We start from the raw sequence: 25662 nt of genomic DNA, 5'->3' as shown, positions 1-25662 counted from the left end.
ATCAATTATAATTAAGATAGATACTAAGGAAACCTGACTTATTTGATTGAGCAGATGTGTGTGAATTGTTGTAAATATCTAATACTTATTTTTTATTCTTCCGGATAAGAAAACTTATAAAATGGAAGAAAATTTAAGAATAATACAGAAAATCATTTCATATTCCTAAACACTTTTGCTTGATTTATTGGTCTAAATATTTTTTTTTCGTTTTTGCTATGAATTAATGGTAATCTATTGCGTGACGATGTACTCAACAGAATGTCTCACCTACCTCGTTTTCTTCCTCTTTGGTTGCCCACACCACTTCTCTTTCATTCACCACCTATTGCATTCCATTCCTTTCTCTTCTACTTCATCTTCTTCTAACTTTGGAAACACTACAGGGTTTTATGCATTTCAATAAGTCGGTATATGAAGCTTCAATTCAGTTACTTAGGAACGGATTAGTATTCCAAGCTTCATGCAAATAAGTGAAAGACACTACCCTCCAAGCATATACCAATTTGGAATTGCTGGCTTCGCTTGATCGTGACAACTCACATGTACATTCACACTCGATCGTATGGGATGGGATGAAAAGGTCTTTGATCCCTGAGAAGACAAGATTAAACCAAAATCTCTCTTGCTATAGCTAGGTGTTTTCATGAATGATACTATTATAAATATGATCTTTAGTAATATTTTTTTATTTAACATTTGATAAAAATGTTACTAAAATCTTTTAATGACATTTGAAAAATATTACAAAATTATAAATAAATATTATTAATATGTTTTTACAGCATTAATTAAATGTTACGTATAATTCATGTTAAAATCTTTTTGTGATATTTTTAGGGATAAAATGTCACAAAAACATCTTATTAGTAATATTTATTCATAGACAACATTTTATGAATGTGACCAAAATTTTTAGTAATATTTTTATTAATTGTTAGAAAAAAAATATTGTTAAAAGTGAGATATGTACTAGTGTGAGGTGATGGAAATCATGTTTGTATTGGACAACTTTGCTCCTACAATTTTTTTCATAAACTATTATTACTAACATGGACTAAAGACATACTTTAAAAAAAAAAGTTAAATGAAAATCTAATAAAAATATTTAAAAGTTAAACCAAAAACTAATATATTTACCCAAGTTAAAAATATATTTGTTTTTAAGTCAAATAACTAATTAACGTTAACCCAGTCTTTAATTTAATTTAATATATTAGTAGTATTATCATATTGATAAAAAGTTACATGCATCGATTAAAATAGTTAGTGGGAGCTTTGACAGAGACAAAAAAAAAATTACAAACTAAACTTGATGGTGGTTTCAACTTGCAACTGCTGCTATAGTAGCATGCAGCTAATTTTAATCGAATAGTTGCAAATAGATAACTATTGCACTGCTTAAAGTAAAGAAAAAATTTCTTATGAAATAATGAGATATAGCTATTGCTTTTTCTTGTGATCAATTAGTTGACTGTTGGAGAATTATATTAAGAAAAGATGGTTTTAAATCTCCATTTTTCAAGGACATATCGATTATGTCTCCCTCTCATTCAAATGCCCATTATGATTTTCCAAATCTTTCGCTTCATGAATTTCATTTTCACAAATTTCCCATCAACATCATACTTTGCTTTACATGGATGCCATCGTTTACACTTGTTAAAATGATGAAAATTGTTGTTATAATACTAATTGACATTAAACTTTCCCTCATGGTAAGATAGGCTTCGTAGAATGTATGCTTTAAGTTGTTATAGCAGCTACAGGTAATTTATAGAACCAAATTATACTTCAAATCATCTTTTTATAGTCAATAAAGAATAAGAAGAATATAGAGACTGACATTGTAGCTCTTGCTACATGTTACAATCATAAACATGTGATTGTAACAAAAGAATGCCTATTTAAGTAGTATGGTTGTTCTATTGTTAGTATGCAAAAATTGAATTTTGCACCCAACTTCCTTTTCCAATATTTTCTCTAAAGTGCTTAAACTTCATTAGAGTTTCTAATTTCTCCTTCATAAAGTCTACCCACATATACCTTGATAAATTATTAATAAATGTGATCATGTATCAATTTTTGTTGATTGAAAGCTATTTTAGCAATCTAAAAACACCTAGACGCATTAACTTTATTAATCAGTATCGTTACTCTATATCTCGAATTTTCATATAGTTCATGGGCTTTATCATTCTAGACAAATAATGCTATCTTGTACATTCAAGGTTGGTAGTCCCTTTAACTAGATTTATTCATCATCATCTTTGATTGATCATAGTCCTTTTAACGTGACACTTTGATGTTAATGAGATAGCACATGTGTCACTAACATGGATTGTTGATACCGTGGCTAAAGGGTCACTAACATGCTAACGTAATAAAAGAAATTCACGCAATATATGTAAGTCTCATTTAGTGGCACAAGGATTTTGAATTGATACAATATGGTTAGGATGAAACATTTAATCAAGGTAACAACATCACCATTATTCGTGTCTTGTTAGCACTTAATTATAGCTAATAAGTCTTTGAGATTACTTGACAAATGGATCCTCAAGATTACATTTTTGCATGTTGTGTTATACTGAGAAATATACATGAAACACCCAAAGGGTTTCAAAAGTAAGGCTATCCAAATTATGCGTGTAACTAAAGAAAGTAATATACAATACTAAGAACATTGTAAAAAGAATGTACATTTTTTAGTACAAAATGGATATTTAGTGACATCAACAAACAAACTTAAGTTTGTTCATAAATGATCGAGATAGCAAGAGTGTTATAATTCTAGTTTATGTATATGATCTTATAATCATTGAAAATGATGAAAAGTAGGTTCACAAAAAAGCGGTAATTTGTTAGAACATTTTTAAATGAAGGAGGTTGTAGTATTAAAATATTTTCTAGGACTTAGGGTTGAAAAAACCAAGGACGGGTTATTTTTATCCCAACAAAATATGCTTGAGAGTCTACAAATTAAAGAAACACGGCTTGGTAGATTGTAAACCGATTTCAACTCCGATCAAGATAAACATGAGATTATGTTTAGTCTAGGGAATAGACTTGAAGGATAGATACTGCAATTTATAGATAGGTAGTCAAGACAAGTGTTAAGACATCATCGACTTTTAGATAGTGTTATAAAAATCTTACAACTTGCATAACATTGTTTTGGCCACTTTTTTTTAATTTATCATATTCTTTATTTAGTTAAAAACAAATATTATAAATTGATAAAAGTTTATGAATTTCCCTTACCTAAGTGACAAGCTTTTGTACTTGAAAAAAAAAAAAAAAGAAACAGAACAAACATATTCAGAATTTTTTTTTCTCACCCTCCATTTATTCTTTTTACAATTGGACCATATGTCGAAGCAAAGGGCTCTTGTGAATAATTGTTAGGACCGTGTTGTTCAAGGGAGGGCTTGTTGCAAGGACAAGATTATTGCTATCTATTTCAACATTAACAATCAATGATTTTTTGGACAAATATCAAGCAGACTGAAAACAAAACAGTGTTAATAAATAAAAGAGGACTTTAATTGATCCTCTTTTAATCTTCATTATTTGTGGCACTATGCATTGGACCTAAATAAAAATCTTAATTTTAGTATGGCCTACCAAGATTAGTATCACATATTCCCATTGACAATAATGCCACTAAATTCTTTTTCTTATGCAGTTTAATTTCCTTTCATGAAAAACTAGGGGACCGGGGGCTCCATTTACTAAAATTTCCATCCGTATATTAATTCAAATTTCCCAAAAGGAATCCCCAGCTCAGCAACTTGAGAGACAAATATTGCACAGCAAAGTGTACAAGCGATATCGGATTGGATTTGTCTCGACCATTGTCTACCTCTGATTATCACAATGATTCAAGAAAAAAACTTGAGATAAATGTTGGCTCTTACCTTTTGTGACTAAGCTAGCTTCGTTTGAAAATTAAAATAAACATCAGATATCATGAACCAGCCCTTCCATACATGCATGTTTCTTCTTCTAACAAGAATTAAATTTCCACTTTACGTACTCTATCAAGTCCAAGATGGAAATATTTGTCTTTATTTTATAATGAAAAGATAGGTTACATCAATGCTATTTGAGATAAGAGTAATTGCATGTTTGGATCTTAAAGGGTATATAGGCAGAGAACCACTCTAGGGGCATTATCTTTATTCTTTAAGAGTTTCTTTAGGTTATTCTCTAATAAGTATTTTATCATGGTCCCTTCAATTATTTACTTATGTTAATTAACTCGCGTTTCTAGCGAATATTTATTGCTACGCACAAAATTAATTTTGATCTTAAGAAAGAAAGTCCAATTTGGTTTTTGTTAAAATATTGTTGTTTCATACGTTACAATCATTGGAAGTCAGAAATTGATTCCTATAAACCGAGACATCAACATTCGATTGCAAGGAAGCAAAGAAAAAAAAGAGAGGAAAAAGACGACTAGGTTATCTTTATTCTTTAAGAGTTTCTTTAGGTTATTCTCTAATAAGTATTTTATCATGGTCCCTTCAATTATGTACTTATGTTAATTAACTCGCGTTTCTAGCTAATATTTATTGCTACGCACAAAATTAATTTTGATCTTAAGAAAGAAAGTCCAATTTGGTTTTTGTTAAAATATTGTTGTTTCATACGTTACAATCATTGGAAGTCAGAAATTGATTCCTATAAACCGAGACATCAACATTCGATTGCAAGGAAGCAAAGAAAAAAAAGAGAGGAAAAAGACGACTAGAAAACATTGGTTCAAATTACATAGCTGACCAACTTCATTTTGGTCACTAATTAAATGACCTAATTAAATATATCGTTGCAAATATACAAAGTACAACGAAGCCAACACATATTATTAATGTAAAGAGGACGCAAGAGTAATGAAAAGTATAAAACATTTTACAAATTTTTGGAGTTTGACTTAGCTGAACAGTATGGGAAATATACGATAAGGCCATGAAGGTTTAATTTATAATTCAAACATTGTCCAATTGGACGGCTGAATTAGGACATTGCTAAGGCCATGGAACCTTCACAATGTCAGTGCCAAGAGACAGGTTATCCCAGAAAGATATCAATATTAATTAATATCATCCGTATATATATATATATATATATATATATATATATATATATATATATATATATTTCATTATTGAGAACGTGTTCTTGAAAAATAAGCGCTTTTAGACAATTGACCAGTTTGGAAGCTTGTGTGCCACGAATAAATTGCAGAGAATATTGTGCTATTTGTGCCATTGAAGAAGGAGAATGGAAATGTTTAATTTGCAATGGGCACAAATGTCCTTTGATCTTTTTAACCCCGATCGGGTTATGTATTTGTGTTTATTTTCTTAATAAAATAAAAGCACGCCGTTTAAATCTAATGCTAATTCTCGTTTCTTGCCAAGACATATGTATACCCACTTTCATATGACGTACCTACCCCTTGTTGTTAATTGTTACACTACTATATATTTTAATTTTAATAAAATATTTAATACTTAAACAAAAAATAATAATAAGATTTCGAAATTAGCTAAAAAAAAAACCTAACACTGCAATTTCTTAAAAATATATTTGTTTATAAAAAATAACAAAAATATACAAATGTATCATTTATTGTCATTTTATATTTATTAGATAGTTAATAAATAATTTTACAAAATATTTATAACTTCACAAGTTAACTTATTTTAGAGTTACTCTTTGTTTTTAATGTATAACTAGTTTTAATTATTAAATTTTAAGAAAATTAACGATTATGATGAAACATAACTCTTTTAAAAAAATTCTTAAAGCAACTTGATTTCTCTCTTCTCATGAAAATCAATAATATATATATATATATATATATATATATATATATATATATATATATATATATATATATATATATAAAAAGACTTATCAAATTAAAGATAATATACCATAAGCGTATAAACGTATCTAAAAAATATTTTTATTTTCAATCTTAATTTTTTTAGCTTTTAGTTATAAAGATTTCATTTTATTTTTACATTGTTTCTTGTTTTCAAAAATTTATATAGAAAACAATCAAGTGTTTTTTTTATATTCTGTTTTCATTTATTATGTTCACTATTTTCTATACAAATTATATATATATATATATATATATATATATATATTCTCAAACCAAACAATTTCTAAATTAAATAGGATGAATTTATCAACCTCAATATTATTGGTAGATAATTGGATCTCTTAAATATATTAATTAGTGTTTTTTTATTATGTATATGAAGAGAAAAAAAACATTACTAAAAGAGACACACTTTAATAATCTTTACGTTTTGAAAAAGTTAATCTCAAATTGTGAATCAACCAATTATCTCACATATTTCTATTCTTGCATCCACCTGTATAATCTACTTATCACTTGAGTTCAATTTTTATAAATAAATTAAAAACAGTTTTATTTTCTCTTTGTTTCTTACCTAGCTATTTCCATAAACATTTCCTATTTTAATCTATTTTATTTCTCACCTATTTCTTTCTTTCAACTAAAGGACCTAGGGGTTTAAGTTTCTAATAGTGTGTAATTACAATTAGAGTTCGGAGGAAGAACTTGTTCACTCCTAATAATTTTACTTGACTTGACTCAACTTATAGTTAGGTGTCGAATTCGATGACTACTCCATGTATATCAATAATCCTAGACAAAGAAATTAGAGGCAATATTCCTTAAGGGAACTTTTGTTGTAACCCTTGTCCTTTGAAAATACAATTGACCTAATAATTCCGATGTAGGAAAATAAAAGAAAATCTATAAATATTTTAATTTGCAGACAAGATTTTTAATTATTATTTTTTATTTGGAATTTCTGCCACAAGTTCAGTAGCCACATGCAGACCTGGTTTCATTAATTAGATTTCCTTTAAGACTAGGCACAACAGAGAAGCGAAGGAGATGCATGCAATAGCTTAGAGACTCACATTGAAGACTAGCTAAGACGAGATCACTTTCAGAGACATCTCATGTCATTCTTTCTCAGAATTGATTCATGGTGTGTTTTGTATAGGTTACATGTTTTTGTGTTTTCATTGCTATGAGTATAGACAAATTCCTCTTTTTTTTCCTAGGATAAAGGCATTGCTTGGTTTGAATAATGAGGTATTTAGAATCTTTTTTTTTTTTTTACAAAGGTATTTATATTCTTATATTTTATTTATTGATGAATCATAAATTGAACTTGTATGTTGAGTAAGAAATTTAAAATTTTATTCATAATTAAACCATGTAATAAATATAACCATCAATTGATTTCAAGAACAGAGGTTAAATTTGTACGAGATTAATTGTGAGATGTCATAATTATTACTAATGTCTTTATTCTCATAATTGAGTTAATGAGCTAGTTAGGCTTTATTAATTAAAGAAGATAAACACAATAGTGAGGAATTGGAATTATAGTTAATATAGGGGATCAATATATTAATTGTAGATCATAATTAATTATGAATTCTAAAATTTTATTTATAACACATTAAATTTAACTAAAAAATTAATTTAATTTAGTTGATTGAATCATATGTGTGAATTGTTATAAAATAATTTGTATTAGAGAATTTGACTCTTATCTTTGAATGAAAAACATATATTAAATTTAAATAAAATACGAGTTATGAAGATTATTTTTTAATAAATGAAGATTATATAATAATACTTTTTTCGTTCTATTATAATTGTCATATAAGAAAAAAATATTTTAAAATAATTATCATTTTAGTTTTTTAATGTAATATTAATTATCTTTTTCTACTTTATCTCTTGTATATTAATGATGAATTACAAAGATTAGAACTGAATTAATCATGATACAAGGTTAATTTTATAAAATTATTTTTTTTATCTATTTATTATTTTTTATTATTTGTATAAAATAATTTAAAATAATAATTATTTTGACACGGAGGAAAGTAATCTAAATATCTACTATCTTGTTATACAATGTGATTTGTAATTGGAATCAGTTATCAAATTATTCAACAAACTTAGGAATTTATTATTTTATTAATTGAATGATAACTAATCCCTGATATACCTAACTGGTGAGACCAGTTTCTTTAGTAGCCAAACTCAAAGGGGTGAATACTCAAATTTAGAGAAAGGTCGTTTATGCATGCAAGCACATCAAAACCCTCACCATTTAATTTTTAGAGACATGTGCAAATTACAGAGTGTTGTCAATTTGGATTGTGATTTTTCCCTTGTAATTAATGCAACACACGTCCATTATAATTTTTAGAGTGAAAAAAGAGATTATGAGTTGTTCATTTTATGTCAGTTTTGCTGGTGAGATATTTAATTTTTTGAAACAGTCTAGTGTAAGTTGCAAAGTGTTGTGAATTTCAACAATTATGTTATCATGACATTTACTGTAGTAAAAGTGGATAAACTGAAAATTACTAACTTAAATTTAAACAAAAAATTTATTTCATTATGTAAAGTGATTTCTGAACACGGACATAAGACACTCCATGAAAACCTCAAAGCAGAAATAATTAAGACATGAATCATCCCTAGATTACCAATCCCGTTTGAATATTGTTTCGTGGGATGGAGACATGTTACTTCCTTTGGGCCTGAAAGAGGAGTTAGTATCACTACCATGGTTTTTAACCCAACAAGTCTCGTATTCATCTAATAAGTCCTCAAGATTGGAGGTTGAGTCATGTTGGTTGCTTGATGGGTTATTATTGTCACAGATTATGGCATATAACTTCAAAATGGTAGTGATGGGTTGTTGTAAAAAATGTTGAACATTTGTCGAAAATCAACATCATCTCACAGAATAAAAGATGTGTACATATATCATTGTCTTGAATCAAATATAGGACACCGAAAGTGGAGATGTTGGATATGTTGTTGTGGTTCAATGTTAAAAAGGAAATTTTGATGATGTAATCCAAATGCTATTTAAAAAAATATTTTAAAAAGGAAATTTTGTAAATGTTACCGTTTTGGATTGTTTGATTTTTTAGGGTTCTTGATATGAGACGAGGATAAGGAGAATAAACAAAGATGGGTTGTCGATGAGACCATATCTGAGTTAGTGGTGGCTCGTGGTGGTTTGACAAGGGTCAAGTAGAATGTGTTTGTTGTGGATGGGATCAATTGGAGTTTCATCTTTGTCGACTGGGTCTGATGGTATTGTTTGTTGCCTTTGCGAGAAGCCGACGATTCAACTACTATCGCAAACCAACAAGCATCCGAATAAGTTATTTTGGTGATGTGTTGAGTGGAACGTAAGGATTTATGCTCTTTATTGAAACATGGTTGGGTTGGAGTTGTGCTATGTTCTATGGCTTTAAATTGCTTTTGTTTGTGATGACAAGAAGTTAAGAAATGTAGATTTTTGATTTGAGACAATGATTTGAAGAAATCATTAAACCAAGACTTTGAAAGTAATGGTGGTGTTGGAAGTAATGTGGGCAATGTGGATTGTGGGAGTAATGTGGATGTGAATCATTTGTTGTCACAAATGGAGGAGTTGAAGCTTAAAGTTGCAACAAATGAAGAAAGAATTTGTTTGTATGAGGAACAAATCATGGAGTTCAAGAAGATGCTAGCTAAAGAAGAACATCAATCTCAAGAAAATTCTAAAGTTGTTGTTGAACTAAGGAAAAAAATTGCAAAGCAATATACTGATATTCACATTGAACGAAAGATGATCAAGGTTTTTAGGATGCATTGTAGTGTTCCTTTGGGGTTTATTGAGTGCTATTATCATTGCATTTACAATGAAATAGTATTCTAGTAGGTATGATAATGTTGTCTTCAACATCAACATTTGTAATGACATGTTGTTTTAAATTCTTGTGAAATTTGAACCTTTTTATTTTTAGGTCCCTATGAAATTGATAATTTTTTTATAGGTTCCCATAAAAATATGTAAAATAGTGCTAGGTCCTTATCAAAATGACATCTATTGATCACATGTTAGGTTACTTTAATTTTATTTTTTTAATAAAATATTTTATTAAATTAAATATAAAAAAAATCACTTGACACATGTCAAAGATATCTCTTATATATAATGAATGGATACATTATTACATTTTAGATAAAGACTAATGCTAAAAATTTCCTATAAAATTTTTGAAGTTTTAGAAATCCAATAAAAAATAAAAATAAATAAAAATTAATTACCAAATTTAGATATATTTTAAAGATGTTAGAGATATTTAAGTTTTTTTATGATTACAGACAAGAAAATTCCTTCATGATGACACGGTCATTTAAAATTGACATTGTCTGATTAAAGTCAGAAAGCTTGTGGAATGACAAATATACAGTGGCCTGTTTGGACCTTGGATCTCTCTGCTCTGCTTTTCTGATTTGTCCCTAGAGGGGGAAAATGGTACTATTAGACCCAAACCGTTGAACTTTTCTTCCCAAACACAAAAACATTTTACCTTGTCTCATAATCATTTGGTTAATTTTATTTTTTATTGTCTGCCTATGCAATAGCCACCACTTAGATGAATAATTCCGATCCCACTCAGTGTTGGTCTGCCATTCCGTTGTGTTTATGAAGTGACACGACTCCTTTGTTGGAACAACATCTCTCTTGGTAAGATTGTGATTTGTGCATCTTCCTAGACCGGTTTTTCTTTTTCCGTTAAGGCTAAAGCTAGATGAAACTATTACAAATAAGATCTCATAATTAGAGTGAAGTTAGACTAATATAATATATTGTATTCTTAATAAGTCTAACTTCACTCTAAATCCTTTATTATTTTTTTCTAAATCTTTTATTATTATTTTAAAATTTTATGAGTTGCATAATAATCACTTTATAAATTTATAATCTTAATAATAATTTGATAGGCAGTATTACATGTAAAGTAGTTTCATATTTAGTGTTGGTTAAAAGAAAGTAAATCAAATTTCAAAAATTTGCATCTTCAAGAATTGGTCGAGTAAAATAAAATAGGATCTCACATTAATTTAATAAGATATTGGTTCAAGTTTTTACTGGTTTGTTAAAATGAAATAAATGTAAATACCTGTATAAGTATTTTTTAAGTTTAAAGGTTTTTCTTACCTTAAATTGGGACACTATTTCCTCTCCTTAAATTTTTACAAATCAACTTCAAAATTTGGTGGATACTACTTATACACAAGTTTCACGGATTTAAACAAGTTAACTTAATTTAATCCTGATTATATTAATATCAGCACAACTAAAAAAATGATTGCAAGTTACATTATAATATATTATGTGAAAAAAAGTTATCTGCCTCATAAATAAAGAGATTTAATTGAACAATAAAATTACTATCTGAAATCAAAAGTAATTATATATTGTAGTATTTGGTTAAGTTTTCTTCTTGATGTGTTTATTTGTATTATTATTATTATATTGTAAATTTTTTTCTATGATAAACATAATCTATATATAATGAAAAATTTATCAAATAACATTATAAAATAAGTGAATTTTGATAAAATCTTTTATCCTCATAAATTTTGATAAACATATAAATTTTATAATATAATACAAAATAAAGAGAATTAAAATTTAGGAGGCATGGCCCCCTTAGAGTTAGAGCTGCTCATAATTAAGGGTAAAGATTTTGGTAATTTACATAGGATTTTATAATTAAATCTTTTTTTTTTCTAGATCATATGTATATTATATAAAGATAAGTATGATCAATGATAAAATTTTCTTTTAAAATATTTAAAACAATTACATACTTAAATTTAATATTTTTAATTAAATTAAAATAACTTCATATTAATTAATCCATATGCTCAGTGATTATCATTAAACTTATTAATAAAATACAAGAGCTCATATCATTGCATGCAGTAATAAAAGTTTTATTCATCTGAGCGTGGCTGCGGTTTGTAATATTTGGATCATCCAAAATTGTCTGCTTTCTTATATATCTGAGAGGCAGAGATTCAGACTGCAATCAAAAGGGACAATTGCATTATTGTGATTGTCGCATTTGCATATATAAGTACAGTTGTTTATTTCCATTATTAACATTGGTTTTAGTATCCTACCTAAAAAAACAACGGTTTTAGTATCTTACCACACACACATAGAAGTCGTATGAAGTCAGAAAATTGACATTGAAGAAAACCACATTTAATTGACAAGATACGTAATTTTCAAATTGCAAAAAAGATGAATCATTCGGATAGTTAGTTGAACTTCCAGCAGTTTCTAAGGGGGGAAATATGACCTTAACCTGGACAGATGTCAAAAGCAAATTAGCATTCGTTCCCAAATGATGAAACTTTTCCAAACGATCATGGTTTTGAAAAACCATCCCAAAAAGCCAAAAAGAAGAGAAGGGCAGTTTTCTACATAGGGAACCTGGCTGGCAGAAAAAAAAGTTAGTCAAGAAAAGGAAAGGGCCATAGAGTTTTCAATTTTTTTTATGTAATTGCCAAAGGGGAACAAAAGAACCTAGAGAAGGTTCTGTTATCATCAATTTAATGCAGTATGCTTTGTTTTGCACACCTTGCTACTCTCAGACTTTACTTGTCTATGAGAATTTTGCCCTTCTCAAACCATGTGGTTTAATTTATACTTCATGTTTCTACTCTTGGAGTAGGTTTAGCCTAGCAAAGCCACTCCTTCAATTTCCATACATAGTTCTTTCATCCATGACTGTCTCTCTTCTTGCTATTATATTATATCATGTGAGAATGGGGACGTTTCGTCACACTTGAGAAGTTTCAAACACACGAGACTAGAATTTAAAACTCTCAGCTCTAAGCAGCATGGTCCATAACCACCTAGGTCGGTGAAAAGTAAGAACCCTCTTAACTAGCTTTAATTTGTAGCATATGGCAATTACCAAAAATTGGTATATGCAGTCACATGAGGATGAGAACTACTTTGTTGTTAAAAAAATTGAGATCTCTTAAGAAAATGCCAATTATATGGGACATATGTATGAAACTAACTATTTATATACATACAAATCAAACTAAATTGTATAAATAATCTTGTGCATTACTCTCTTGGATAGAAACAGTGGGAGAATCAGGACCGTCCAAACATGATGACCCAGATGGTGGGACCAAGGTGATTATGTGGATTGTCCCGTGAAGAACGGAGAGGAGCCCAGTTCAGGAAAGTTGGATATAAGTTTAAATATTAAAAAAAAAAAGAATGGCACTGTCCAATCAGCTCTTTGGTACAACTTTCTCCTCTGTAAGGCTCTCTCCTATTTATTTGATTCCCTATCATGCTGCCATTTTATTTTCCCAACTTTGCTTGTCTAACCATAATAATAATAATCCAGTTTAACTAAAGTCTGTCTTCATAACTCTTCCCCTCACCCCACCAAAACACCCCTTTAGTTAGTTTCCTAGGTATTAATTCTTCTTCCCCGTAGGTTTAATTTGGAGGACACAAGAGTTTCCAAAGCATCGATCATTCCATTGGTGGTGGATTGAAAGACTTGGTGAGTGACGTTGTACACATGGGAAGACACTCTTGTTGCTACAAACAGAAGTTACGGAAAGGCCTTTGGTCTCCAGAGGAAGACGAGAAGCTGCTGAATTACATCACCAAACATGGTCATGGATGTTGGAGCTCGGTTCCCAAACTAGCTGGTATACACATATATAATATTGTTTGTTTCAACTTTCAACACTTCATTAATTGATGTTGTAGTTGTGCACTATGAAGTACAATTCACAACCTTAATTGTAAACATGCCAGGTTTGCAGAGATGTGGCAAGAGCTGCAGGTTGAGGTGGATAAATTACCTGAGGCCTGATTTGAAGAGAGGAGCATTCTCACAACAGGAAGAAAACATGATTGTTGAACTTCATGCAGTTCTTGGAAACAGGTATAGTTTTAGTTATGTAGTTATATATCTCACACAAAGCCCTCTTTTTTCTATGTATGGTTGTTTTATATATTTTTTGCTTTATCAGGTGGTCTCAGATTGCAGCACAGTTACCAGGAAGAACAGACAATGAGATTAAGAACCTATGGAACTCTTGCCTGAAGAAGAAGCTGAGGCAAAGAGGCATTGACCCAAACACCCACAAGCCACTCTCTGAGGTTGAGAACGAAAAGGACATGATGCCACCCTCAACCGACAAAAGCACTCAGAAAGCGTCTGTGGGATCCAATGAAGTGAGTCTGGTTGATCATCACCAGCAACAACCAAAAATCATGCCTAATTCATCATCAGAGAGATACCCTCTTGAAGTTTCCACAACTAGTTCCACCCAGGAACTGTTCCTAGATAGGTTTGGTACCCCCACCACCTGCCACCACCACCACCACAACAACAACACTTCTGATGTTGTAGGATCATACTTCTCCTTCCAGCACTTGAACTATGGAACAACAACAAACATGTCCCTCTCTGCAAACCCCAACGCCTCTCTTTGTTTTGTTCCAGCCTCCACTTCTTCAGACCTTAATAACAATTCCACCATAACCTCCTCCATGCTCCCTTCAATTTTCCCAACACAACACGTGAAGCTCCAATCTAATAACAACAACCCTTCCATTTCGTCTGATGGGGTTCAAAACTGGGAAACAAGTAACTTAAATAACAGCAACAGCACAAACAAAAACAATGGGAGTATGCAGTTACAAAGCTGCACAAACTTCATTGACAACACGTGGGGGGTGGGAGAGTCTATGAAGGTTGTTAACATCAACAAAGATGCTGATCAAATGCCTCTACAAGCAGAACAAGAAGATCTGAAATGGTCTGAGTATCTTAATACCCCGTTTATTCTGGGAAACAACACAGCGCAGAATCATCAAATTCAAACCTCTCAATCTATCTATAGTGAGGTTAAACCAGAAACAGGTTTCATAACAGACGAGTCATGTGCTACATGGCACCATTATCAGAATCAGACACCAGCTTTTCAACTTTCCGATATATATAGCAAGGATCTGCAGAGATTTTCAGTGACTTTCGGACAAACCCTGTAACGTGTGTGTACGTAATATATGTGGAAAATTCAATTCAACGAAAGAGACAAAGATGTTGCCGACTTAATTTTCCAATATGATGATCCAGGTCAGAATTTTCTCTCGTGAGTTCTGACCACAGGTGTGTGCCGTTAAAAAAAATACTTTCTTTCTTTCTTTCCATATTGTATATTATGTTACAGTGTAATATTTGTGATTAATTCCAGCTTCTTATTCCACCCACCATTTTGTTAATCAAACATATATAGAGGCACTACTGCTGAATAAGGCTTGTTCCAATCCAAGGCTTACAAAATATTCTTCAGTTGTTAATGATGGATGTGTAACTCGTGTTGTGTGTATACAAATTGACAGCATTAATTGTTTTATATATTTCTACTTTCATTCAAGTTTCAATGTTGTTATTTTGTACCTAGATCGAGTTGAACAGTTGATATTGCATTAGTTCATGGAGCGTGCGTGTGACTAAATAGTTTCAAATCCTAATATCTTTTAGATGTCCGGGATTTGTTCTCTTCTCTCTCTTTTTACACAGTCAGCTTTTCACTTGATCCTTTTCAAATTGAGAATCCATTGAATTTCTCATCTTTCTTTTCTCCCTCTCTCACTATCAAAGCACCAGGGACCCTATTTCTTAAATGGGTGTCTGTCACTGTCTCCTACAGATAGAGATTGTTTTCACTTTTTGAAAGTCCTGAGCACACACACTTCCCCTTCCCCTCTCAATGACTCAAGACAAGAAAGTATGCAATAGTTGTCTTCCTTTGATTTACCTCTTTCAAAAGGGTCATCTACTTGTACACACCACATGCCACACACACAGAGACATGGATATATAGATTTGATTACCAACTCCAACAGTTGTAGACACTAATAGCCACAAAGAGGCAAAAAAACCACACAGCAATTTTCTGCCACACCACCGACTAGTTAAAGGCCACAAAAAGAACATATTTAACAGCTTTCTTCGGTTAACATCTTCGTACGGACACAGTGAAGAATGAAGGGAAAAAGGAAATGGATTCATAATTCAGTATTAGATTAGAGGATATTTTGTTTATTGTTAGTATATTGGGAAGTGACACAAATTGTGCCAATTTAAAACAAAAGGATTCTGTGTGAATGTCCTTAGCGATGTGGGCCTATTCCTCTTAAAAGCTTCGCACCAGATCACGGGTCCCTCAGAGGGCATCTACTTGCTACTGTTTCTGAAAATGAAAGTATATAGCAAGATAAAAATAAAAGAGGGGATGGGGTGTTCACTTCACACAGACATGACAGAAATCACCGAGAGAAACAACATGAAAACGAAAGAAAAGCAAGCATCATTCACGTAGAACTTGTTCTGAAGAAGCACCCCCCACCATAGAAACAAGTATATTTTTCCTTTTTTTTTTCCTTTCAAAGTAGTGAAATAGTGTTGACCAATACTCATCCAACATTCATTAAAAATTGAGTTGCCTACAACAAACCTTTGACGTCATAAAATTCTCATTAAATATAATAATAAGAATAATAAAAAAAATTGAATTAAAAAATTTGTGCGAGTCGAATAGAATAATTACTATAGATAAAATTTTTTTTATCATTTATCTTTAAATATTTAACACAATTACGTATCTAAAATTTGAATTAAATTAAAATAATCTTAGCGTTAGTTAATATATATGCTTTGAATTAAATTAAAATAGTCTTAGCGTTAGTTAATATATATGCTGCTAGAAAGTAAATAATAGTAATAATAAAGTTGAGGATAGCAACTAGTGAGAAACCCAGTGACTAGAGAAATAAGTATGTAGAAAGTCATAATCACAGATACATATACTTATATTATATTTAACCTTTGACCAGCTGCAAGATGAAAACTAGTATCAAAGCAAAATATTATTGGCTACTCGATCTTTTATTTTGCAATTGGCATCAACAAAGAAGCTTAACTCAAATAGCTTAGAAGCATCCGTGACAGTGATTTCTTTTTCCCTTTTAGCACAAAATTCCTCCAATTACCTGTCAAAAGGCTAATATTTTACAAGTTATCTTGCCATTTGGAAGAAGAGATTCATACGTCGTATTAATTAGATATGTCTCTATTATTATAGCGGAAAATGGAATATCTTTGAAATATTAGGATTTGCTTATTCATACATTAGGACAATATATTCACTCGCAGCCCCGTTGATAGTCCATGTGCACACAAATACAATAAGTCTTCTCGGTCATTAAATATTTCCAAGCTTATTATTTCTTTAATTTGCGGGAGATAGTGATGGTACGTTTACAATCTCCATGCATGTGAAACAAATAATTGGGTCTATTTGCTGGGGCCCTACAATCATCAGTGCACAGGAACAGAACAAAAATCCTGAAGAGGATAATGGGGTGGTGGCTATGCAATCCCAAGTTTGATCCCCCCCGTAAAATATTCATGTACTAGTTAATTAAACAGGCTTCATAAAGTTTTTTTAGTTTTCAAAAATAATTATTTGCACTCATATAATTGAGTGAGGAACAAAATATATTTATATGCGTCTGTTTACTATTCATGTAGTGATTAATAAAAAGGCAAGGACAGGAAACTAATAAACAAATTGTTGATTATGATCATAATGATTGAACTGATAATGACGGTGTTCATGAAGCTATATAATATATAGCCTTATCAATAGACTTGTTCTGGGTGACAGATAATTTGTGAATAGTTTTGAGAAAGTGAAGGAGAATGAACAACACAATGACCAATCAAATGTGAACTCTCAAAGCGGACACTGAAATTATTTTTCATCTCAATGTCTCTTTCTCTCTCTCGCTCTCTTTGCTAAACTTAATGCCTCTTCTATATTTTAAAAATACATCAAATATATAGTACCATTTATTTGTGTTTTTTTCTTTCAAAAACCTTTATCAAATGCTAATTTATCCTCCATTTGTTTGAATGGAGTGAAAATGAGGGGAGAAAATTTTAAGGTCAACTTTTTTTCTTCAACTGAAAAAACCAAAACATCATTATATGTGTTTTGTCTCTTTTTCTCTTCAAACATAATAGGAAGGAACGAACGAACACAAGGTTTAATAATTTTTCACCTTCACATTTTCATTCAAAATTGATAGACTTTGGACATTGGAGCCTACTAGGTTATTAGTTAACTCATTATTGAACCATACTGACGACTGCAAAATCATGGCACTGTTAGAGTTGACTCCCTTCCAGAATTATAGTTTGAGTAATCTATATTGGCAAGTATTTGCAGTCCTTATTATATTTTTCTTTTATAATTTATTAATGAATTTCCAATTTTCAAAATAAATATTATCATTTTTAATTTTTTTTATTATGAACCCATTCCGCCATTAATATAATATTTTGTACTTATTTATGTGCCAAACTATAAACTTCTAAAATTCATATTGTTCTGGTCCTTTGGACCTGTCCTAACCAAGGTCTGACCAGGCCAATAGGCCCAAACCAGTTACAAAATAGTCATCCCCGGCCAATAGATCCAAGCCAACAAAAATAAATAAAAAAATAATTATCATAATATTAGTACTCTATTTTATGTACTCTAATAATAAATTTTAAATATGTTAGTATATATATATAAAAAAATATATAAGATAATTATGATTATATATATATATATATATATATATATATATATATATATATATATATATATATTATAAGTGTCTTATTGAACTTTTTTCTAAAAAAAATACTTATGAGATTGTGTATGGGAGTGGCATTGGGGGCAGACACATGTAATAGTTACATTTTACCCACTTCATTAGATAAATATTTGTTCATTTCCCTTAAGCAGATACATGTAGATTTTTTTTAATATCAGGCAATATCCGTGGGCACACATGAATATTTTGTAAAAAAATAGTTTAAAAATATTTTAACAAACACTTTTGTTTTAATTTTATTTATTTTAATATTTTCTCGAAAAATAATTTTAATTTTTATAACTAAAGTTATTCAAATACTCTACAATCTACACAATTAAAAAGGCCCATAAATAATTTTAAATAAATAAATAAATTTTGTGAACTCCAAACAAAATTATCTAAAAATTATTCTATAAAATATAAACTCAAATAAAAATACACTAAAATATATGTCCAAATAAAACTATACTCCATAACATGTGTACAAATAAAAATGTTTATGTATTTAAGCTTGGTAAAAAAAATAAAGAATATTTAAATATTTTAATATTAACGGATAACACATATATGCAGGTACGAGTACCATAATATTTGCTACCGTGTCCGTTAATTAACGATAGTAAAAATACATATATGAGTGTACTCTTTACCCACAAGTATCCGCTAAAGATACTCATTTAGTCTCTGCTCTGAATTTTATCAACAAATATCAGTGGCTGTGATTTTCTTCGTCATTCTTAGTTGTGCATACTATCAATATCTATATACTAAAACTGAAGTATGTGGAATATACTAAAATACCCATGGTTGAGAGCTTGACAGCTGTCCAATTTTTTGGTTTTTTGGTCATTTATGCCCCCTCTAGGTTGGGTTGGTTTTCTGCCACCTTGTTGCCATGTGTTATTTTGTGGTTATATGGTTATGGTTTTAAGCCACGTAGCTTGGTGTGTTGTTGAGTGATTAGATTGTCGTTTCCAGTTTTGGTGGTTGGTGGTGTACGTGGCTTCTTTTCTAGCGTTTTTGAGTCTTTTCACTAGCAAGTTCCAAGTTGCTGATTTATGCTGGGTTTGCATTGTTTCTTCTTGATTTTGATGTCCTGTTCGGTTTCACTTTTTTCATTTGTTTTTAGTTGGCTTCCGTCTTCAATATACCTGTTCTGTTGTTTAGCATTTTGGCGTGAGGCCATGGTTTCCAGTTCGTGATTTCCGTTCTTCTGTGGTTGAAGGTTCGAGTCAGTTTTTTGTTGTTTCGTGGTTTTGGTCTGTGCTTGTTTATGTTCTTCTAGCACGTGTTCTGTTCTGTTGTTTATTATTAACAAATTCTTGCTTTTCTTTTCGTTGTCTTGCATTTGTCAATTGTTCTTTGGATTGCATTTACATGGTTTTGGATTGATCATATTATTCCTTTAGAGCTATAATTCTTTGGTTCTGTTCTTTTGCTTTTTGCTGAGTTGGCTATTTTGTTTTTTGTCTCTTTTCACTGGCTTCGATGGTTGGATTGTATTTACATGGTTTTTGATTAATCATATTATTGTTCGTCTGTTGTGCATGTGTGTTTTTTTATTAACCATATTATTGTTTGTCTGTTGTGCATGTGTGTTTTTGTCAGGTTTTTGTTGTTTGGTGATTTTGGTTTTTGCATGTTTATGTTCCTCTGGCACGTGTTCTGTTCTCTTTTTTATTATTTACAAATTCTTGGTTTTCTTTTTGTTGGCTTCCATTTGTCTGTTGTTCGTTGGATTGCATTTGCATGGTTTTGGATTGATCATATTATTCCTTTAGAGCTATAATTGTTTGGTTCTATTTTTTGCTGTTTGCTGAGTTGGGTATTTTGTTTTTAGTCTCTTTTCACTGATTTCGATGGTTGGATTGCATTTTCATAGTTTTTGATTAACCATATTATTGTTTTAGAGATATAGTATTTCGGCTTTGCTTTTCTATTGTTTGCTGACTTGCCTATTTTGTTTTTGAGTTGAGGTTGTTACATGTATTGGCTGACTAGATTAATTGATAGTCTAATACTTTTTGTGGTATGTTGGCATTGATGGAAATCTTATTGCATGTGTGTTTTAAGGATGGGTTGATATTCTGTTTTTCAAAAGTAAAACTTTGTTGTGTTTGTTTTCGGCCCTTCCATTTGTTTGTTGATGGTTGCAATATTATTTGTTCGGAGATATAATTTTTTGTTTCTGCTTCTCTGCTATTTGCTGATTTGGCTTTTCTTTTTTGGTTCAGGTTGTTGCATGTATTGCCTTAGTAGTTCAATGAATAGTATCATAGTTTTTATGCTATTTTGTCATTGATTGAAATGTTATTGCATGTGTCATTTAAGTCTGTGTTGCTATTCTATTTTTTGTTAGCATAATTTTCTATTCTAAATTGACCATCATTCTTTACATAGCATTTGCATCATTTTGGATTTATTACATTTTTCATTTAGAATTGGTAGGTCTATGTAATTTTATGGCGAGGATTCCTAACAAGATTAGGTCTATTGATGGATCAAAAGAGACGCTTAAGCTTGCTGTTAGAATCACCGATCTTTGGTTCGTTGGGACTCCCAACAAGTCTGAGCAAGCGGAAATGGTTTTTGTTGATTCTGAGGTATATTTTGTGCTCTCTATTTGATTGTTGGATTGTTGTTCATATCATTTATTGATTATATAGTTTGCATATTTCAGGGTGATCAAATTCATGCTATTTGTAAATCGGACCACCTCAAGTCTTGGAAAGCTGATTTGAAAGAGAATTGCACTTATGTTATGCATAATTTCAAAGTTGTCAAGAATAATGGTCAATTTAGAGTGTGCGAACATGAGTACAAGTTATTTTTTATTGGAGTGACGGTTGTTAGAGAAGCTGATTTGCATGAACTGCCTTTTAAGGAATTTAGATTTGTTGAATTTGCAAATGTCGTTGCTGGCAATTTTGTGTCTAGCCTGTTGGTTGGTGAGTACAGTCACAATTTGTGCTTTCATTTTGATCATAACTTCTTTGGGTTTTTTTCAATGACCTATTTTCATTTCTGGTGGTTTAAGATATTATTGGGGTCGTTGATCAAGTGGTCTTTCGGCATGTTTCATCAAAAAATACCAGGGTTGTTTTTAGAATGAAGGATTTGAGGTTATGGTTAATCACAATTATTGCTATCTCCTATGTATATTTGGTTATTTAGAGTTTATTTTGTCGAGGATTTTATTTGTCATTTTGCATGATGCTTATGTCTATTTTATCCTTATGAGGTGATGGATGTAATGTTGTTTCTTTGCTGTAGTGGTGAAATTTTGTCTTGCACACTTTGGGAGAATTACTGTATTCAGTTCCTATCCTATTTGAATGAACGTGGGGATGATGGGCCGATGGTTATTATATTGACACATGCCAGAATAAAAGATGCGCATGGTAAGTATGATATTCTATTTACTGATTTGGATACTCAACAGATGAGTTTTGTCGTTGTTGTTCTTGGCATTTACAGGAAGTTATCCAGCTTCAGTGATCAATTCCTTCAAGGCGTCAAAACTATTGATTAATGATCCTATATTGGAAATTCAGGAATTTAAAGAGAGGTATTTTGCTTATCATCTTTGCTTTGTGGCTGTTAAATTCATGTGTCAATTGTCTTGAGTGTTTTCTATTGCTTTTTTCTATTTATTCGATTGCCTTAGGCTTTTAGATTTAGGTGTTGAGGTGACTCCAGTTTTACTACCTGGCGATCAAGCAAGTTCACAAATTTCAGGGGGAAGCCAGCTATCATCAAAGGATTTGTTTCTTTCAAAAGCTGAAGTCAAAACTATTTTTGAGATCAATGGCATTTCTGAGGTGGACCTGTTATCTGTGTTTATTTTGTATTCATTGCAATTGGAAGTCGAATTTGCCTAGATTTGTTCACATCCATATATTATAGCTAATGTGTCTAACAATGGCATTTTATTGTTGCCAATTTGATTGTTATGGTTTTTTTAAAGGACGTTGTTTGTGTTACGGTGGGGACTATTAGCAAAATAGTCATGGATAACCATTCATGGTGTTATCCAGCTTGTGTTCAATGTCATAGGAAAACTGACATCCAAACAGGACCATTCACATGCGGATGTGGCAAGGATAATGATCAGCCTGTTCTGAGGTAATTGGAGTTTTAGTCCATTAGCATGTTTTATTCAACATTTTGTATTTGACTAGCATCTAAATTGGTAGGTATAGAGTTGAAGTCATGGTTACCCAAAACAATGAGAGTAGCAAGTTTTTGCTCTGGTACCGTGAATGTGCTGAATTGATTGGTGAAACAGCTGATGATGTGAATAGGGTCAAGATTGAAGTATGTTCATGCCTTATTATATGCTGCTTCTCATTTTATGTATTATATTTTGTTCTTGGATTGTAACTAGCAGCTGGTGGATTTGTCCTGTTTCTGGCAGGATGGTGATCTTGATTTGAATGCTTCCCCTCAAGCACTCGACAAATTGTTGGGTCATGTGTTTGCTTTTAAGGTCAGGATTCAATCAAAATTCAAAAATGCAGTTGTTCTTAGATACTCAAATGACCTAGATTTGATCAATGTTGTTCTCGAGATGCTGCCTGATAATGAGGTGTTCTTTTCTGATATCTATTTTAGTCGTTGTTGTCATAATGATATGATTCATAAGTTTGACTATCATCAACTTATATATGATGCAGGCATGTTCCAAAATAGATCCTTCCAATGTTGATTGCAATAATACTACGCATGTTGAATGTGTAAGTTAATGTTGTTGTCATGAACATCGATATGTTATATTGTTTTTTATTTACCAGTTTATGCTTTATGCAGTAATCTCTGTCTGTCACAACTGACCATGATCCGGTTGCCGGATTCCCTTTAATGCCCAAAAAGCGGATGTCATCTGATGAAGTTGATGATGAGTTAGGGAGCTCGCAAATTTCCTCAGCCCAACTATTATCTAACAAATTAACAAGACATTCTCATAAGAGCCAATTTAGCTTATTCTAGATTCTTATTGTTGTGTTTTCACGGTGCTATTAAAATATTGTCATATTGAGCAGGCAATTATGTAGTTTTCGTTATCACTGCATTTGACAATTCCCTTGGCTTTTTTTTCCAGCATGTTAATGCTTTGAACATTTGAAAACCGGTTTTTTTGGATTCATGCTTTTAGACGTTCTAAATTGAGATCTGTCCATATTATGTGTTCCTACTGTAGTATTGCAAGTTTTCTTATATTAAATATGGCACTAAAAACAATTGATTTTCCCAGTATTCATTGTTTGGTTCTCCTCGATACAATTGAACTGTTGTTTATCATACCTTTGATGGTCTATATGGTTCTAACAAATTAATGGAGGAGTTAGCCTAAATAAAAAAAACGGTGAAAGAGATAAATTGATGCTCAAATAACATCAAATATTAAAAACAACCAAGGAGGAAAATTTATAGCTACATTGGCGATCATGTTGATACTCGATATTCTCATATTCTTAATTTGTTTCTTGGTTAACTGCTTAATGAATTCCATTCCCATTTGAATTGCGTGAAAATAACAACAAAAAAAACCAGATTAAGAAAAAAATAGAATGCAGAGGATTGTGTTAAATTTTTAGTTTCAGTTTTCCTTCTCAATCGAGGTGCTCTTTAAATTAATAAAAGTTTCTATCCTGATATCATATTTCCTCATTTAGAATGTGTTTGCCATGAATGTTATCACTCCATTTTTTTTAGCTATCACTGCTTTGCTAAAATCATGTGTTCGATATTTCAATTGCAATTTTTTAGTTCATTGATGGCTTACGCAACTATAATCTTGATTTTAACTACAGCAAAGTAGAACTATATAAAACAGATCTAATCTATGGCCAAGAGAAATCAAAGAAAAATTTGTAATGTGCCAAACAAGGTTACATAATGCCAAATAAAAGATGTAAAATAGAAATTTCATATTTTAAGTTGAACACATGAGCTAATAGATTTGAGCGTACAAATTAAACAAATTTATGTTAGTGAATGCAAAATTCATCAATATATATACAATGTCTTCCATTGCAAACTTAGTAGCAGTTACAGAAGTCAATATTTTCGCCAATGACTATGATCATTTCTACCTTACCTATTTTCAATTATGGCCTTGGTTTGTGTGTCTAGATTGACACTAGAGTCCTAAATAGACAATATCTTTCATTGCAAGCTTAGCAACAGTCCCAAAACCCAATTTTTCCCGAAACCAAGTGTCATGATTTCTATATTACCAATTTTACTAGCTGTTAATGTTGCATCATAGTTTTGCTATGTCATCTACCTTTGGTCTCATCTCTTTACCTTACAATTCAATCAATTCTATCATTACCCTTTTTCAATATACAAAATTAGCAACATGCAAACATATCTAATCCAGGAAATTCCACCACTAATAGTCAGCCTATAATCCATAACCAATGAAATGCGTCATCTCCGATTTATTCCATCTTCTAATTTTATTGTAGTTTCTGCAGATTTAAAACAAGCATTTGGTTCTTCGTTTGAACGTAAATCTATTGTTTAGTTTACAATTAACTCAATTCTGCCTTTAGTCATTTTCAACATGCAGAACTATCAACATGCAAAGAGATGTGATTCTGCAAAAGCGAGGATCAACCAAAAACGTATTATGCAGCAGAAGCGACATGCTTATGCTCAGTCATCTTCACAACCAACAGTTAATTGCACTTCAGAATATAATAGTGAGACATCTGATATAGCATGTTCTACAAGAAATCAATTTACATAGCTGCCTTAATCACATTTTCTTTTGTTTCCTCTCTATTTTTTAGTGATTGTTTCTGATTCATCAAAAAGTGAAAATTCTGAATCCACACAAGGTACTGAAAAAAAAAATGTTTCATGCTCTTTTTTGCTATGGTTCAAACATTGTTATTATATGTATTTCTAATTTATGCCACCACTAATAGTCATCCTATAATGAAGAACCAATGAAATGCTTCATGTCCGATTTTTTCCATCTTCTAATTTTATTGTAGTTTCTGCAGATTTA

At 30.9% G+C, this 25662-nt stretch overlaps 2 protein-coding genes across 2 annotated transcripts; both read left to right on the top strand.

Moving 5' to 3' along the window:
- The first annotated feature begins 13084 nt into the window (after positions 1-13084).
- Positions 13085-15343, top strand: LOC114401657 (transcription factor MYB61-like). The gene is made up of 4 exons (XM_028364232.1): positions 13085-13220; positions 13405-13624; positions 13734-13863; positions 13952-15343. The coding sequence occupies exons 2-4, from the start codon at positions 13492-13494 to the stop codon at positions 14973-14975; spliced, it is 1287 nt and encodes a 428-aa protein (XP_028220033.1). The 5' UTR covers positions 13085-13220; positions 13405-13491; the 3' UTR covers positions 14976-15343.
- A 6656-nt stretch (positions 15344-21999) lies between these two features.
- LOC114402060 lies at positions 22000-25398 on the top strand. The gene is made up of 8 exons (XM_028364599.1): positions 22000-22042; positions 22119-22209; positions 22309-22470; positions 22698-22766; positions 22838-22958; positions 23059-23229; positions 23318-23377; positions 25219-25398. The coding sequence occupies exons 1-8, from the start codon at positions 22000-22002 to the stop codon at positions 25396-25398; spliced, it is 897 nt and encodes a 298-aa protein (XP_028220400.1).
- The last annotated feature ends 264 nt before the right edge of the window (positions 25399-25662 follow it).

This window comes from Glycine soja, chromosome 20 (assembly GCF_004193775.1).
Source record: "Glycine soja cultivar W05 chromosome 20, ASM419377v2, whole genome shotgun sequence".
NCBI classification, from domain to species: Eukaryota; Viridiplantae; Streptophyta; class Magnoliopsida; order Fabales; family Fabaceae; genus Glycine; species Glycine soja.
Note: the sequence above shows the minus strand (reverse complement) of the source record. Positions and strands in the feature narration are given on the sequence as shown.